Consider the following 17,790-nt stretch of genomic DNA (forward strand, 5'->3'; position numbering starts at 1 on the left):
AGCTGTCACAATTTGATCAAGAAAAATAAGATTCCTGATGGTCGCACTGTCCATGGAAATAAAAAAACAATGAATTATGAAATATTTGCATATTCAAATCAGCATGCTTCTTTTGCATATTAAAATTAAAAGCAACTGCGGACTTTCACATGGAGCAAGCTGGTGACTGCCTAATGTTCCAGCTTCTTCACACGGCATCTATGACAATAGGACAGTGAGAATATCTAAACCGCCTTGTTTAATGATGGGGTGGGGGGGTTGAATGTTACACACCTTGCCCATTAGTGGAGCACGTACTAAGCTCTGAACCGCTCCATCCTACTGTCAATATATTAATCACTGGTTGATTGCCATACAAGTCTTTATTACACTGCTAACTTATCAAATGTATTTACTTAGGGCAATCACTTACCGGCTTGGTTGGTCGTAACGGTAACAGACACCGCCTGGTCCGGGGTAGGGTTCTGTTTGGAGACGCCATTCACAGCCCATATTTCAAATGTATAATTAGTGTGAGCCTGAAGGTCAGTGATGGAGACTTTGGATGTCTTCAAACCATTCTGCTGGGGGCTATAGTGAACTCCACTACCACACGGCCGACATCGAGTAAGGTCAGCACCGCACCTCTTACAAACTACATTGAAGGAGACATCATGCCGTCCACCTGTATTCTGAGGAGCCGTCCACTCCAAATTTACTGAGGTCTCATTGACATTGGAAATTAGGTTTTGAGGAGCTGATGGTGGTCCTAAAATAAAAAAGCAGATATCAAACATCCCAAAGATGAGATTAGGCATGGTGCATTGAACAGGAACCATCTACACACAGAAAGTATAAGCCTAAAACAACGCATGCCTCATTCAATGCTCCAATACAAACTGTTATACTACATAGTTAAAATGAAGACTCGTCATCTCTAACACCATGGCACTACTTTCCCAATTTTTAACACCAAAGGGCACCTTTCCAAACGGCTATGTCCACTTTCACGTGGGAAAATGTGCCACATTGAATCAAGATCCTCAGAAAGCAAAAAGTCAGTAATTGGTATGTGGGACGAGGCCCAGGCAGCTTCTGAACACAGGGCCAGCCAAGCGGAAAACTAGGCACGCAGATGCTGGCAGGTCTGAAGAGAGAGATGGGTCAGAAAGAGACCCTCACCCTCCCCTTCCAACATGAATGGAGATGGTCTGTGTAGAGGAGGGGGTGACAGTTCAGCAGAACATCAAGGAGGAGACAGGCAAATGGAGAATAAAACCTTGACGTTATCCATGAAAATGAGTAAAAACAGAAGTGCCTTTCCTGGCAGGGTGATTTCAGGCAATCTACAAAGATGATATTTTTTTCACACTTGTTTTCCAAGAAAAGAAATGTCGGAGGCTCATCTTTTTCCATCTACATACAACGCAGCAGAGGAGGCTTTTATTAATATACATGTTTAGAATATGTTTGGAATCTTATATTAGAAAAACCTATACGAAAAGCTGCCAGTTGACTTCCTTTCTACAACCGTTCTCATTACAGACAGATACGCTACGTCCATTGTCTTACTAACAATGATCATTTTTGTTTTTGTGTCACACGAATTTAGTAGTAGATTCTTTTCACATTGGAATGAACCTATTAGATGGTAGAGACCATACAAAATGTTGGACTTGGATAATTAAAACTAATTTCCCTAGATCTGTGATTTTCTAATCCCTTTAGATTTCTATCTTCACACTAATCACGCCAAGACCAGGCTGACCTTTCCATTTTTCATCAAGTGACCTTGAAGGCCTGCATCATGGTCTTTCAATGAGACAAGCAGAATCGCTGGTATTAAGTCTACTCCTCCTAAATTTATTTCTATCGTTCAGTTTCTGTTTACAGTCAATTCTAAAGTCGAATTTTGTTATTGTAGAGCCTGTCAATTTCCTCATAAAGACTCTGACACAGTCCTGTAAATTACAGTTTTTGTTTCTATGCTAGGCGAGTTTGGACTAGAGAGGGTGTGTTGTGGCCTCGGATTAGGTGTTAGAATAGGCAATGACAAAGAGAAGCAAAGCACAGTTTTTCAGTGTTATTGTTTTCTTTCCCTTGATGGCAACGGACTGTCATTCAGGATCCAAATATGCCTGGAGCGAAATAATTAATTTCTTGCTCAAAATATTGTGTAATGATGAGCATTGATTAGAAAGAGCTGTTTAGGTTGAAGAGATTACAATCATTTAAAATCACTTTCTTGGGGAAGTATCTGAGCAAAATTGTCAAAATTATAGTACCAGCTAATGAGCTTGGAGCAAATGCAAGAGGAGCAATTGCAACTTTGCACTTTTACAGCCAGATACTTAGGATTAAGCAGAGGGCAGAAATCCCTGAAGCCCAGATACAGTCAATAGTAATGTGCATTAATGGAAATTGTTTACGAGTCTCAGGACAACCTGGGGTGTGTATAAAACACTTTAAATTATCCAAGTAAGATTTACAGGCTGGTAAATTAACATTTGGACATGGGTGATTGGGAAGGATTCATCGCTCAGTGCAGAAGGCAATCAGAAGACTTTCAGTCTTGGTTTCAAGAAGGCAGGAAAGTAGTTGCGGATTGATAAGTAAAGTAGCAGCATGTGACAGATGTAAAAACAAGATCCCGGCTCTCTTTCTTCAGATAATATAACCTGAGATGTAATGTCCCAAGCCTAGGAAGTGATTAATGACCCCAAATGGAGGACCGTGGAACCAGTCTGGCTATGTTTAAAGAGAGAAAGAACCAAGATGGAACCTTTAGCTTATGTTATGTAATACAATGCAATGTCAAGCTTAATTACCTGTGAACAAATGTTGATTTTATCCACATGATCAATCTCTTTACTAGACGCTTTAAATTTTGGACAAATACCAGGAGCTAAATGACCAAAGTGCTTAGAAGTTCACTATTGGCACCAATTTTTGGCTGCTTTCTAGTGATGACTAAATGTGTCTGACTGGCTACCAACACCTAGACAACGTATACTGTTACGGATTTACTTGCCAGCTTCAATGAGGTATTTTGCCCCCAAAAATACTACTTGGAGGCCATCGACAAAAAGTATATTTTGAAAACAGATGCCATTTAATGGATATTTTTTTAGTTTCCTCTACCTCTTCATCAGATCATGGCCAATTAAATTTTTTCTAGTTTACACCATCCTGAGATATCTAGTGGCAGAAACAAAAGAGCGTATTTTGGAAGATTTCAAAGACGCTATACAAAGAATCTATGAAGCACTGGTATGTGTTTCAAGACATTTCAACCTGCAATTAATCCAGTGTTCTCTAGAGGCTAGCAGATCTCTCAAGTAGGGCTGGAGTGGAGCTTCTAATACAATTGTGGAGTCTAAACTTTTACAAAAGAGATTCCTATTAAACCAATGACACCATAAACTCCCTTAAGGTCAGCGTGGCTCACAATGAAGCAGCTGGTTCTCTCAGACTAAATTGCGCTGTGTTGCTTGTACTTTTGGGAACACGGGAACCTAAGACAGATGTGCCACTAGTAGTCTGCCAAGCTAATTAATTGTGTTCATCCATTCAAGTGTTGTACTCATAGTGATGACAGAAAAGGAACTACTGTGCCGGATTTCTAATAATAACCAAACCGAGAAAGACACAACCTCTGTCCCTCGTTAGCCTTGTCAAGCAGTCGTCTAGAACAATGCTGCTACCTGTTCCTCAAACGTAGCATTAGGGGAACGATGACCAAGCTATTAGCCACTCTGTTCCAGGTTAGCACGTCCTAAAAAATATGAATGATTTCTTATTCTTGGCAAACATATACAAGAATTCATACTTAGGATCTGATCTTTATCATCTTGCACAAACACAAAGCTTTTCATCTGGTGGCTTGCTGCAGACCATCCATCGATATGAGCAGAACAACCCTCAGTGTTTTGTCAAGGCTAACCATCGCTCTTGCTAGAATTTTGCTGCAGCGCTCTCTGAATCCGTTATGCCAGCACCCCTGGAGAAAATATCAGGCACTGCAGATTCCCCGATAATTGCTTTTGTGCTGTTCCGCACGTGCTTTGGAGCCAGCGAAAAGATCAAATTCAGATGAAGGTTAAAAAACCCAAAATGGAGATAAGCTTATAGGATAACAGCTTTAACTCTTCTGATTCTGAGGAATGATGAAAACGCTGCACTGCAGATACTTCCAGCAAGTGAAAAAAAAAAACACTCAGCATGAATAAACCCCGCTGAGAGATGTTCACCATGCACAACCCAGTGAAGAAATGCTACGCTTTCATCCTTGACCTTGGGAGCGAGCGAAGGTTGGTCAGGCTTCTCATTCTGCCCTTACATTTCAACAAGCCAGCTCCCGGCGGCAGCGGTGAAATTCACAGGCAGGTTCCACCAGTCATTTCATTAGGGTTCATTACGCGGATAACTGTCAAGATGCATTAGAGGAAGCGACCGAGATTAATAGGGCTGAAATGGCAATTTAAAAACAATATAGTTACTTGAGGAAATAACAGGCCAAGCAGCAAATCTGATTATTTAAAGAAAAAAAAAGATATGAATGAAAGACTGCGGAAGCGTGCTGGTGGAAACCTAGAGGGCATGGATTTTATGATGGAGTCATACACTTCATTCCAGGCAAATAATTGCCTGCAAGTGATTGTGTACCGCAGTTTTTTTCTATGTAAATTAAACAGGAACAGTCAAAAATGTGGGTGGTTCTCTATAAATCTGCAAAAGTTGTGTTTATGGTACTTGCTTAGAATAAGGTGTGAACAGGTTCACTGTATCTCTCCACATCAACAGCCAAGCCTGACTTGACAGGATCATCTTCTTTGTTCATTCTGGTCTGAGCTATCGGGTAGTTACCAGAAATTGGATATAACACAGCTACTTTTAGCAGTCTAATAAAAAAAATTGAATTTTTAAGCTTGTGTGGCTTTATTAATAGTTGCCCCCTGCTTTTAATTTATTTAGAATGGTTTTTCAGAGATTGCTACACTTTAATACAATGCCTACATTCTAGAGAGCGCTCTAGAGTGCACCGATCTAAGCAAAAAATACTCTAACTAAACACCTTATTTAAAACATATCTTTTAATTCGTATATTAAAGGGAATAACCGAATAGACCCTAATATTAAAAACACATATAACCATGATGGGGGTGACCTCAGCTACGAATATACTTTAACTTTTGATAAGTTCATCGATGAATGCTGATTAGCTTGGATTTAGTGCGGTATTTATCCCAATTGTATTGCAAAACTCTATCCTACTTACATTATCCTATTTGGTATACATTGTTAAAATTGAGCAGCTACTAGCCTCCCCAACATGTTTCACCACTCAGGCATCATCAGGGGAATGAGGCCTCATTCCTCTGATGACACCTTAGTGGTGAAACACGGTGGGTTTCATCAATGATTTTGATCTGATTTTCATCAGTGTTTGGTCACTGTGTCAGTTTTTACCATCAAAATATCATCTGTTTTTCTTGTCTAAAAAGAAATGTTGGCTTCTTAAGCTTCTCCTATCAAACAGTCTGTGAAAAATGGAAAGCACATGGGCGGCATCCATCTGCGGTCAGATTTTCTTCATGGAGCCATAGACTTGCATTGATGAGATTGATCCAAGACTTGGATCAAAATCGGACATGTCTATGTGATTTCATGCAGACCTCTAAGTCCACAAAAATACACTGATGCAATAGATAAACATTTTATCCGTGAAAGGCATGGATAGAACTCATACATGTAAAACTGGCATCTGATTGAGCCCTCATGTGAACTTGATCTTAGACCTCAGAGTAAATTGTACCTAAGGTACTGTAAGTTTGGGGATTTGTTACATCTAGAAGTTGAACAGTTAAATATGGTATAATATGTCTGCCTGAAAAAGGCCATACACTACTTGGGCTCCTTACAGGCTATTGGTAAAATTCAGCTGCCATAGCTAGTAATTAAAAAAAAAAAATACAACACAATAAGATTTTTAAAAATGAGATATTTTGGTCGGATTTGCTAGTATTGGATACGTGATCACAAGTGATCGTAGATGACAATGAGTCACTTCACGGAGAGCCTAGGCTGGGAGGTCAGCAAGGCTGTGGGAACCATGGATCTGAGCTTCTTTTAGTGCAACATAAACCCAGGCTGCACAATGGGTGGCACCTTCACGAATGCCCCTGTACTTGTGACAGCTGCTGTCAAGTAAATGCTATCCTGTATGGATTGTACAGTACAAAAGATTTAGGAAGCATATATCAAGATGACAAACAGCAGGGTTTAGAGAGTGACTGCAAGCAGAGACAGAAACAAGAAGGGGATTTAGATTTCACTGAAAGACTGTGGCATCAAGTAACTTACGAGTGCAAGGCATGGAGGCAGGGTCACTGTCGGCTCGAAAATAGCCTCGATCACAGGTGCAGGAGGTAGAGCCTTCTCGAAGTGCAAAGCTGTGTGGAGGACACTTTGAGCACGCTTTATCCGACAGGAGGGCCTTGTAGTAGCCAACTTTACAAGCTGTGGGGGGAAAAACAACAATGACTGTGAAAAAAACATTGTCTAGCACAATTTTTAATCTCTTATTATATTATAAAAATTAAGTGATTTTTAAGCTTATTGAAAAAAATACATGCATCTAACAAAATAGTTGTTCCCGCGAGAAGAAAAGTGACCACCGTGTTGTAAGTTGGCAATGGTAGAGATATAGTGGCAATTTCTTAGTTAACTCTTAGACTATGTTCACACTGAATTTTTGAGACGTTAAGATTGACAAGTTTTTTAAGCCAAAACCTATGCACAAAACATTCCTCTTTGTTGAGCCTTTGGCGGAGTCTGTCAATTCCTAAAAGGGCTGGCTTTAAAGAGATTTTTTTGCAGGCTTTTGATTTGACAGCATCGAATTTGAAGTACCGTATATTCCATCATTAGCCGCTTCAAAGCTGGTTTTGAAAACTTTTTCTGGAAAAAAAAACGGTCAAAAACCTTCTCATAAGAACAGTAACGTGCGGTTCCCATGGAAGAAATCAGAAGAGTTTTACAAGAGTCTTTGAAGAGGTTTTATGAGAAGGATTTTGGAGTAGATAATAACCGCTCCAAACTAGGCAATATCAAATCAAAAGGCTGCAAAAAAAAAAAAAGGGTACAGAGAAAAAAAACCTTCAAACTCACTTTAGGAAAGAAAAATTCCCCCCAAAAAAGTGTTTTCCTGAAGCGGTTTCTAGTTTATCGTTTTTGATTGCCTGAATAATCTCGGCCTGAACATTGCCTTAGGATGCTCCATTTGGGCATTAAGTGATTACATAAGGCCATGTTCCTACATGCAAAAACGTTGCTTTTATCTGCTGAGTTTTTTTCTGCATGTGTCCGAACCAATCTATTCTGATTGTTATGCTTTTGCTTGCTTTTTTGTTGCATTTTTCCATAATTTTTTCTTTTTTTCATGCTTTTTAGTGCAGATTTGAAGCAATATTTTTTATGTATTTTTAGTGCAGACACTGGGATTCTGACCTTAAAAAAATCTACGGTTCTTACATGCATTTTTCCAGGTGTCACGTAGAAGCTTATAGGGATAGAACATACCCAAAAAGTTCAGCACGCAGTAAAGACGGGTTTTCATGAAATCTAGTCAGCCATGTTTGGACTGTTTTAGGTCATGTGCACACATTGAGTATTTGGTGATTTTTTTTACCTCAGTATTCATAAGCCAAAACCAGGAGTGGAACAATCAGAGGAAAAGTATAATAGAAACATGTGCACCACTTCTGTATTTATCACCCACTCCTGGTTTTGGCTTACAAATACTGAGGTAAAAAACTCACCACATAATTAACGTGGCCTTAAACGCAGCAGATTTTCTGCAAATTCCCTTCCCCGGCATTTACATTATGTGAGAACATGGCCTAACAGTTTTATGTCTAGTTTTTACCACTACACCTGGTGAGGCTCTAACCACCGGGCCAACTGTCTCCTTCACCATCAGGGGGGCACACAGATGGCCGTATTACTCGCGCGAGGATCACATCGCAATCCTTGGACTGGCCATCGGCTCACCTGACCTGAGTGATGTATTTCTATGAAGCTATCACGCTCAGGTCATGAGAGCCACCGGCCAGTCAGAGGATTGCGATGTGATCCTCGTGCGAATCTGTCTGCACCCTTACCCTGCATACCTGCATATTGTAAACCCGTGAGGGCAGAGACCTCTCCCTTCTGTACCAGTCTGTCACTGTTGCTGTACTTAAAACACATATATAATGTTTTTTAACCCTTTGCACATGTACAGCATCCTGGCATTAGAGGTGCTTTAATAAATAATAACAAGAATAATAAAATATTACAAACGAAAATCATCAATGAGTAAGGATGCAATACAGATTTATACCATGGGATCAGCTACATAACCATGTTCTGTGGCTACTTTGCTAGTTGCAGCCATTTTTTCTGCCATAGCGGTGTAATATGGCTATTATCGATTGTTTACATTCTCGGTCACAGATCTCTTTCCCAGGACATGGAGTAAACTTTGCTTACTGTGTTACATCGGCCTGATGACTTTCTAGGTGTTTGATTAGTTTCACTTGAGAATAGACCCCTGGGAGAGATTGATACGAATCACAAACCACAGCTTGGCAGACAGATAGGCTCAGGTCAGGGCCTGATCCCCACATCAAACACGGCCTCATCCCCTGCACACAGAATCCAAACCCAGTGGAAACTGCCTGTCACTCAACCGTCACAGATAAACAAAGACAGCTTGTGTACAGCCAGCCACTGTGTGCGAGGAGGCCTCACTTTTCTCCTTTGGACTTGACAACATTTTACATACGGCTGAATGAACACAGTCAGCCTCTGTGTATTTACCGCTGCATTGCATGTTCAGGAGGAACAAAATGCTCCCAGTGAAATGAATATGCTTCATTCTATAACATGGCCGGCTCTCTAAAATCCAGCCTTTGTGCCGATAATAAAATGTAAGGGGTGCTCTCTTCAGAAATGTATTTGAAACCATGCCATCAGTGCTAAACTATGATATCTGTACCAAACCATGCCATCAGTGCTAAACTATGATATCTGTACCAAACCATGCCATCAGTGCTAAACTATGATATCTGTACCAAACCATGCCATCAGTACTAAACTAAGACATCAGTACCAAACCATGCCATCAGTACTAAACTATGACATCTGTACCAAACCATGCCATCAGTACTAAACTAAGACATCTGTACCAAACCATGCCATCAGTACTAAACTATGACATCTGTACCAAACCATGCCATCAGTACTAAACTAAGACATCAGTACCAAACCATGCCATCAGTACTAAACTAAGACATCAGTACCAAACCATGCCATCAGTACTAAACTATGACATCCGTACCAAACCATGCCATCAGTACTAAACTATGACATCTGTACCAAACCATGCCATCAGTACTAAACTAAGACATCAGTACCAAACCATGCCATCAGTACTAAACTATGACATCTGTACCAAACCATGCCATCAGTACTAAACTAAGACATCAGTACCAAACCATGCCATCAGTACTAAACTAAGACATCAGTACCAAACCATGCCATCAGTACTAAACTATGACATCCGTACCAAACCATGCCATCAGTACTAAACTATGACATCTGTACCAAACCATGCCATCAGTACTAAACTAAGACATCAGTACCAAACCATGCCATCAGTACTAAACTATGACATCCGTACCAAACCATGCCATCAGTGCTAAACTATGATATCTGTACCAAACCATGCCATCAGTGCTAAACTATGATATCTGTACCAAACCATGCCATCAGTGCTAAACTATGATATCTGTACCAAACCATGCCATCAGTACTAAACTATGACATCAGTACCAAACCATGCCATCAGTACTAAACTATGACATCCGTACCAAACCATGCCATCAGTGCTAAACTATGATATCTGTACCAAACCATGCCATCAGTGCTAAACTATGATATCTGTACCAAACCATGCCATCAGTACTAAACTATGACATCTGTACCAAACCATGCCATCAGTACTAAACTAAGACATCAGTACCAAACCATGCCATCAGTACTAAACTATGACATCCGTACCAAACCATGCCATCAGTACTAAACTATGACATCCATACCAAACCATGCCATCAGTACTAAACTAAGACATCAGTACCAAACCATGCCAACAGTACTAAACTAAGACATCCGTACCAAACCATGCCATCAGTATTAAACTATGACATCAGTACTAAATTATGACATCCATACCAAACCATGCCATCAGTATTAAACTATGACATCAGTACTAAACTATGACATCCATACCAAACCATACCATCAGTATTAAACTATGACATCCATACCAAACGATACCATCAGTATTAAACTATGACATCCATACCAAACCATACCATCAGTATTAAACTAAGACATCCGTACCAAACCATGCCAACAGTACTAAACTATGACATCCATACCAAATCATGCCAACAGTACTAAACTATGACATCCATACCAAACCATGCCATCAGTGCTAAACTATGATATCTGTACCAAACCATGCCATCAGTACTAAACTATGACATCTGTACCAAACCATGCCATCAGTGCTAAACTATGATATCTGTACCAAACCATGCCATCAGTGCTAAACTATGATATCTGTACCAAACCATGCCATCAGTACTAAACTATGACATCCATACCAAACCATGCCATCAGTGCTAAACTATGATATCTGTACCAAACCATGCCATCAGTACTAAACTATGACATCCATACCAAACCATGCCATCAGTGCTAAACCATATCTGTACCAAACCATGCCATCAGTACTAAACTATGACATCCATACCAAATCATGCCAACAGTACTAAACTATGACATCCATACCAAACCATGCCATCAGTACTAAACTATGACATCAGTACCAAACCATGCCATCAGTACTAAACTATGACATCCATACCAAACCATGCCATCAGTACTAAACTATGACATCAGTACCAAACCATGCCAACAGTACTAAACTATGATATCTGTACCAAACCATGCCAACAGTACTAAACTAAGACATCCGTACCAAACCATGCCATCAGTATTAAACTATGACATCCATACCAAACCATACCATCAGTATTAAACTATGACATCAGTACTAAATTATGACATCCATACCAAACCATACCAACAGTACTAAACTATGACATCCATACCAAACCATGCCATCAGTATTAAACTATGACATCCGTACCAAACCATGCCATCAGTACTAAACTATGACATCAGTACCAAACCATGCCATCAGTACTAAACTATGACATCCATACCAAACCATGCCATCAGTACTAAACTATGACATCAGTACCAAACCATGCCAACAGTACTAAACTATGATATCTGTACCAAACCATGCCAACAGTACTAAACTAAGACATCCGTACCAAACTATGCCATCAGTATTAAACTATGACATCCATACCAAACCATACCATCAGTATTAAACTATGACATCAGTACTAAATTATGACATCCATACCAAACCATGCCAACAGTACTAAACTATGACATCCATACCAAACCATGCCATCAGTAATAAACTATGACATCCGTACCAAACCATGCCATCAGTATTAAACTATGACATCCGTACCAAACCATGCCATCAGTACTAAACTATGACATCCGTACCAAACCACATCATCGGTACTAAACTATGACATCCGTACCAAACCATGCCATCAGTATTAAACTATGACATCCGTACCAAACCATGCCATCAGTACTAAACTATGACATCCGTACCAAACCACACCATCGGTACTAAACTATGACATCCGTACCAAACCATGCCATCAGTACTAAACTATGACATCCGTACCAAACCACACCATCGGTACTAAACTATGACATCCGTACCAAACCATGCCATCAGTACTAAACTATGACATCCGTACCAAACCACACCATCGGTACTATGACATCCGTACCAAACCATGACATAAGTACTAAACCATGACATCAGTACTAAACCATGACATCATTATTAAACTATGACATCCGTACCAAACCATGCCATCAGTACTAAACTATGACATCCATACCAAACCATGCCATCGGTACTAAACTATGACATCCATACCAAACCATGCCATCAGTACTATGACATCCGTACCAAACCATGCCATCAGTACTAAACTATGACATCCATACCAAACCATGACATAAGTACTAAACCATGACATCATTATTAAACTATGACATCCGTACCAAACCATGCCATCAGTACTAAACTATGACATCAGTACCAAACCATGCCATCAGTACTAAACTATGACATCCGTACCAAAGCATGACATCAGTATTAAACCATGACATCATTACTAAACCATGACATCAGTACCAAACCATGCCATCAGTACTAAACCATGCCATCAGTACTAATCTAGAACATGATTAGTAAACCATGCTATCAATACTAAACTATGACTATGACATCATTACTAAGCTATGAAATCATTACTAAACTATGACATAATTAGTAAACCAGGTAATCAGTACTAAACTATGACATCATTACTAAACCATGCAATCAGTACTAAACCATTTCATCATTACTAAACTATGAAATCATTACTAAACTATAACATCAATAGTAAACCATGCCATCAGTACTAATATATGGCATAATTTCTAACCATGACATCATTACTAAATCATGACATCATTACTAAACTATAAAGTTAGCACTAAACTATGACATCATTACTAATATATGACATCATTACTAAACCTTGACATCATTATTAAACCATACCATTAGTAATAAACCATGCAATCAGTACTAAACTATGACATCATAACTAAATCATGCCACCCAGGGGACAATGTGGCCACACAGGAGCCCAAGAGGTGAAAAGGCCCACTTTCACTAATGTGCATTATGAAGAGCTGTTGGACTGCATAGGGCCCCATATTTTGCTCTGGTGCAGGGGTCCTCTTCTGTCTGTGTCTGATACTGATGCCATCAGTGTAAAACCATGATATCATTACTACTATTATTATTACTATTGTATTTCTTTACAAATATTTTACATATGCTACATTAAAAGCTACATGGACTTGTTTAGAAATCTTCTTATCACATGCAATTTGGAATTTTTAAATACCATTAATAAATTCTGAGCCATTGTCTATTCAGCAACATTATCTATTAAACGGAGGGAAGAAAGCCACTAGTCCAGATTGTCATTGTTCTTTGCAGCACATGTCCTGTTCACAAAGGACGATGTGCTGCCAAGAACGAAGATTTTTAAGCAAGCTTAACAATTATTTCAGCAAACTAAGAAACTCATTTGTAGGGTGATTTTCACTGCCCAATTATAGGGAAACAATTTTTAATCAGTTTAACTTGACCAATTACACACACCAATTTAGATCGATATTGACCCAATTGGTCAGAAATTTATCAAAGAGAGGTGCTCAAAAGCTGACCATACACTTTAGATAGCCGTTGGCAGAATCATCGCTCAGCTGACAACTACCGTATCTCTCTCGACTCTCTCGTTTACAGAAGCGATCGGCTCTGCTGAGCATTCCTCTGGTCTCTATGACACAGCCGATGCCAGAATTAGCTTATCCACCTGCCAACCAGAAGGATGAGGTGACTGAAGTCTTAAGGTACCTTCACACTGAGCAACTTTACAACGAGAACGACAATGATCCGTGACGTTGCAGCGTCCTGGATAGCGATCTCGTTGTGTTTGACACGTAGCAGCGATCTGGATCCTGCTGTGATATCGCTGGTCGGAGCTAGAAGTCCAGAACTTTACTTCGTCGTCAGGTTGGCGTGTATCGTCGTTTGACATCAAAAGCAACGATGCCAGCAATGTTTTACTTGGAGCTAACAACCAGCGAGAACCATAAGTGAGTCGCCGTTAAGTCACAGGATCGCTCCTGCATCGTTCTGGTGTTGCCGTGTTTGACGTCTCTACAGCGACCTAAACAGCGACTAAACTGCCCAATCCTTAAGTCTCCTGACATGATCTGAGGACAGTGGGAAAGTTCCCATACACATTCGATGGTTGGCTGATCCCACTGATATCGGCAGGTCCGGACCGCATTCAGAAAATATGCCTGAGTGCATTTTTGGTTGCATTACTGGCGGCACGGTGGCGCAGTGGTTAGCACTGCAGCCTTGCAGCGCTGGAGTCCTGGGTTCAAACCCCACCAAGGACAACATCTGCAAAGAGTTTGTATGTTCTCTCCGTGTTTGCGTGGGTTTCCTCCGGGCACTCCGGTTTCCTCCCACATTCCAAAGACATACTGATAGGGAATTTAGATTGTGAGCCCCATTGGGGACAGTGATGATAATGTGTGCAAAGCTGTAAAGCGCTGCGGAATATGTTAGCGCTATATAAAAATAAAGATTATTATTACTTGGATGCTATTTAATCGGCTTATTGTTGAGTGACCCTTCTAAAAAAAGAGAGAAATTTCATTGTACAAAACTACCACCTTAAAAAATATCCCTATTAATAAAAAAAATCTAGACAAAAGTTTGTAGGATCAGTCCACATTCTGCATTCTCCATCAAAGATTCATATTTTCCAATATTTTTTTCTGACACATTTTCGTCAGATCCAAACTAAAATCAGTCAAACTCAGGTCAGTTAGATCTATTGGGGGCTGTTTTCATCCGTCATGTGATGAATCCGACTCTGGTTTATATTTAGTTTTTCTGTTCCTACGATGTAAATATGAACAGAGACCAAATCTCTTTTAAGGAAGATGGATGACAATCAGTACCCTGGTAGGTTCATCATGCTAAAATAGTCTGTATATACTGTTTCAAATCACAGAATCCTGAATGTTTAAGGCTAATAATTAACAATATTCCCAATCTATGTACATTTAATAAAACCAATGGCAGATACAACCTGCTTGGCCAGAGACACTCATTAAGTGTGTATGTGACGCTATTGTGTGCCTCCTTGTGTCTTGTTAATACATTCTCACACCAAATCCCTATTCTCAGTGCCACAAATTAAAGTCTTTGGTGCGTGCTTAATTCTCTTTCCTCTGTTTTGTCCTTATGCTTTTCTGCTAAGGGCTTTGCAGGGTAAGATTGTGAGGGGAACGAGGAGGAGGAAAAGGGTTATTGCCAGAGCTTTAGGTCCATCCTCTTTGTCCCCAGCTTAGTTCACATGTTCAATACAAGCCACAAATTCAATATCTTTGGCATGGCTTTGATGAGTTTTCTTCCCTTCTTTTTCATTAGCCCACAATAGCAGAGCCACAACCCAGATAACACAGAAGCACCAGCGGGTTAAGGTTTAGGACCAAGAATGGTGAGAAAAAAATTCTTAAACACAACAGAAGGATTCTCGGATACACAACCCTGTCCGAATAGATCAGCCTAATCAGGATGCACCCTCACATCTCCACCTCAGAGAGTGACCCTTCAATCCCTTGGACTGATGGACCCCAAAACATCCATCCATCTATTTATCTCCAAAGATATCTCAATAATGCTAAGGTCAGTTTCCAACAAGGGTGTCAATAGTGACAGGATCCAAAAAAAGAGAAATATCCACTAGTCAAATATGTTTTGGTGCATTGTGAAAAATTGTAGCCATAAGCAAGATAATACATGCATACTTGCCAACTCTCCCGGAACATCTGTGAGACTCCCAGATAAAAGGGAAGACCTCCAGATTCCAGGAAGAGGTGGAAAATCTCCTGGGTGCTGCCGAAATCTCTAAAAGTCAAAAATTGCTTCCAGAAGGTTTCTTGTATTTGATTGTGGGGCAAAGCTCCCCGCTTCACGATGCACATTTAGCGGGTGTGAAAGACTTAGATTAGCAGTGCCTTGAAAAGGGTTACGGGAACTTTTTTTTAGAGCCACAATCAATGTCCTTCCAGAAAGTAATACCATTCATGACCATGATGATTCCTCAGAAAACTCCAAGTGTTGCTTTCTTTAAAATCCATTTACAGTACTTCTATTCCATAAGAAGAATGGAAATAATGTGTTGCTGACCAGAATAAAGTTTCCATCATTTTAATGTAACATATGATATATTAGGGATACAGGAAATATGGTGACTTCGGAGATTGCTGTCAAGCACGAGCCGCAACACAGGATCTATGCATTATGCACACATTGATATATACAAATTATATACATGTATTCACAAGTTAAAATGCATATTTTTCGGAGCTGGAAAAACAGTCATGTCACTGACTTGTGACTATACTTTACGAAACCCAGCGCGATAATGGAATATTCCAGACAGAAACAGGCTGTCACCATGATCAAGAAAATGAAAATTACAAACCGAATAAAGGTACCTTCACACATAACGATATTGTTAACGATATCGTTGCTATTTGTGACGTAGCAACGATATCGTTAATGAAATCGTTATGTGTGACAGCGACCAACGATCAGGCCCCTGCTGGGAGATCGTTGGTCGCTGAATAAAGGTACTGTCACACTAGACGATATCGCTAGCGATCCGTGACGTTGCAGCGTCCTCGCTAGCGATATCGTCCAGTGTGACAGGCAGCAGCGATCAGGCCCCTGCTGGGAGATCGCTGGTCGGGGAAGAAAGTCCAGAACTTTATTTCGTCGCTGGACTCCCCGTAGACATCGCTGAATCGGCGTGTGTGACACCGATTCAGCGATGTCTTTGCTGGTAACCAGGGTAAACATCGGGTAACTAAGCGCAGGGCCGCGCTTAGTAACCCGATGTTTACCCTGGTTACCATCCTAAAAGTAAAAAAACAAACAGTACATACTAACCTACCGCTGTCTGTCCTCCAGCGCTGTGCTCTGCTCTCCTCCTGCTCTGGCTGTGAGCGTCGGTCAGCCGGAAAGCAGAGCGGTGACGTCACCGCTCTGCTTTCCGGCTGCCAGGCAGTACAGGAGGAGAGCAGAGAAGCAGAGCGCAGCGCTGGAGGACAGACGGCTGTAGGTAAGTATGTACTGTTTGTTTTTTTTTACTTTTAGCATGGTAACCAGGGTAAACATCGGGTTACTAAGCGCGGCCCTGCGCTTAGTTACCCGATGTTTACCCTGGTTACCGGCATCGTTGGTCGCTGGAGAGCTGTCTGTGTGACAGCTCTCCAGCGACCAAACAGCGACGCTGCAGCGATTCGGATCGTTGTCGGTATCGCTGCAGCGTCGCTAAATGTGAAGGGGCCTTAACTCCTTCAAGAATGCAATCTGATTTCTTTTTTTATGTAAGCAGTTAAAAAGCTCAGTAAGAGGGTGCCCTTATGCAGAAAGCAAAAGAGTGCCAGTCGCCTGGTTGTCCATGCCCCGAGCTAATTAATTGGTTAACTGCTGAGTGACAACTGTTAATCCTGTTATTTAAAGCCCTTTCTTCTGTACCTCACCCCTGGAGAGAAGAACAGCTTTTTGCCCTGTCTTCTCTGTAAATAGTAAGCATTTATCCTTTAATTTTCCCATAACCCAAGATCTGACAGGTGTATTATATGATGTAGAAGAAGCATACCAAAGCAATGAATGTAAGTCATGTCACACGGAGAGCTTGTTAGGGCAGGGCGCTCACTCCTAGTCATGCTAGCGTTATAATTATTTTACTATTGTGTTATCTAGTACGGAATTCTAATTGAATGAGTTCCATATGAATAATACATGTAATAGCACATAACCCTGCAAATATACATCCTTTCAATTGTTCTGTACTTGTGAGATTTTAGTATTCCAATCCAATAGAAAAGTTGGTTACACCCAATATGGCCGTCATTAACTCTCTCACCTGGTTTGCCACTAAA

The 17,790-nt window shown here is 40.5% G+C and overlaps 1 protein-coding gene across 4 annotated transcripts in view; it reads right to left on the reverse strand.

The window, feature by feature from the left end:
• EPHA4 (EPH receptor A4) overlaps window positions 1–17,790 on the reverse strand; it is a 72,340-nt gene that overhangs the window by 28,141 nt on the left and 26,409 nt on the right. For all 4 annotated transcript variants that reach the window (XM_069727657.1, XM_069727655.1, XM_069727658.1 and 1 more), the window contains exons 4-5: window positions 6,343–6,498; window positions 413–748 (exon numbers count right to left, since the gene is read on the reverse strand). In XM_069727657.1, coding sequence (XP_069583758.1) covers window positions 413–748; window positions 6,343–6,498 — 492 coding nt within the window. The remainder of the gene's footprint in view (window positions 1–412; window positions 749–6,342; window positions 6,499–17,790) is intronic.

This window comes from Ranitomeya imitator, chromosome 5 (genome assembly GCF_032444005.1).
Source record: "Ranitomeya imitator isolate aRanImi1 chromosome 5, aRanImi1.pri, whole genome shotgun sequence".
NCBI classification, from domain to species: domain Eukaryota; kingdom Metazoa; phylum Chordata; class Amphibia; order Anura; family Dendrobatidae; genus Ranitomeya; species Ranitomeya imitator.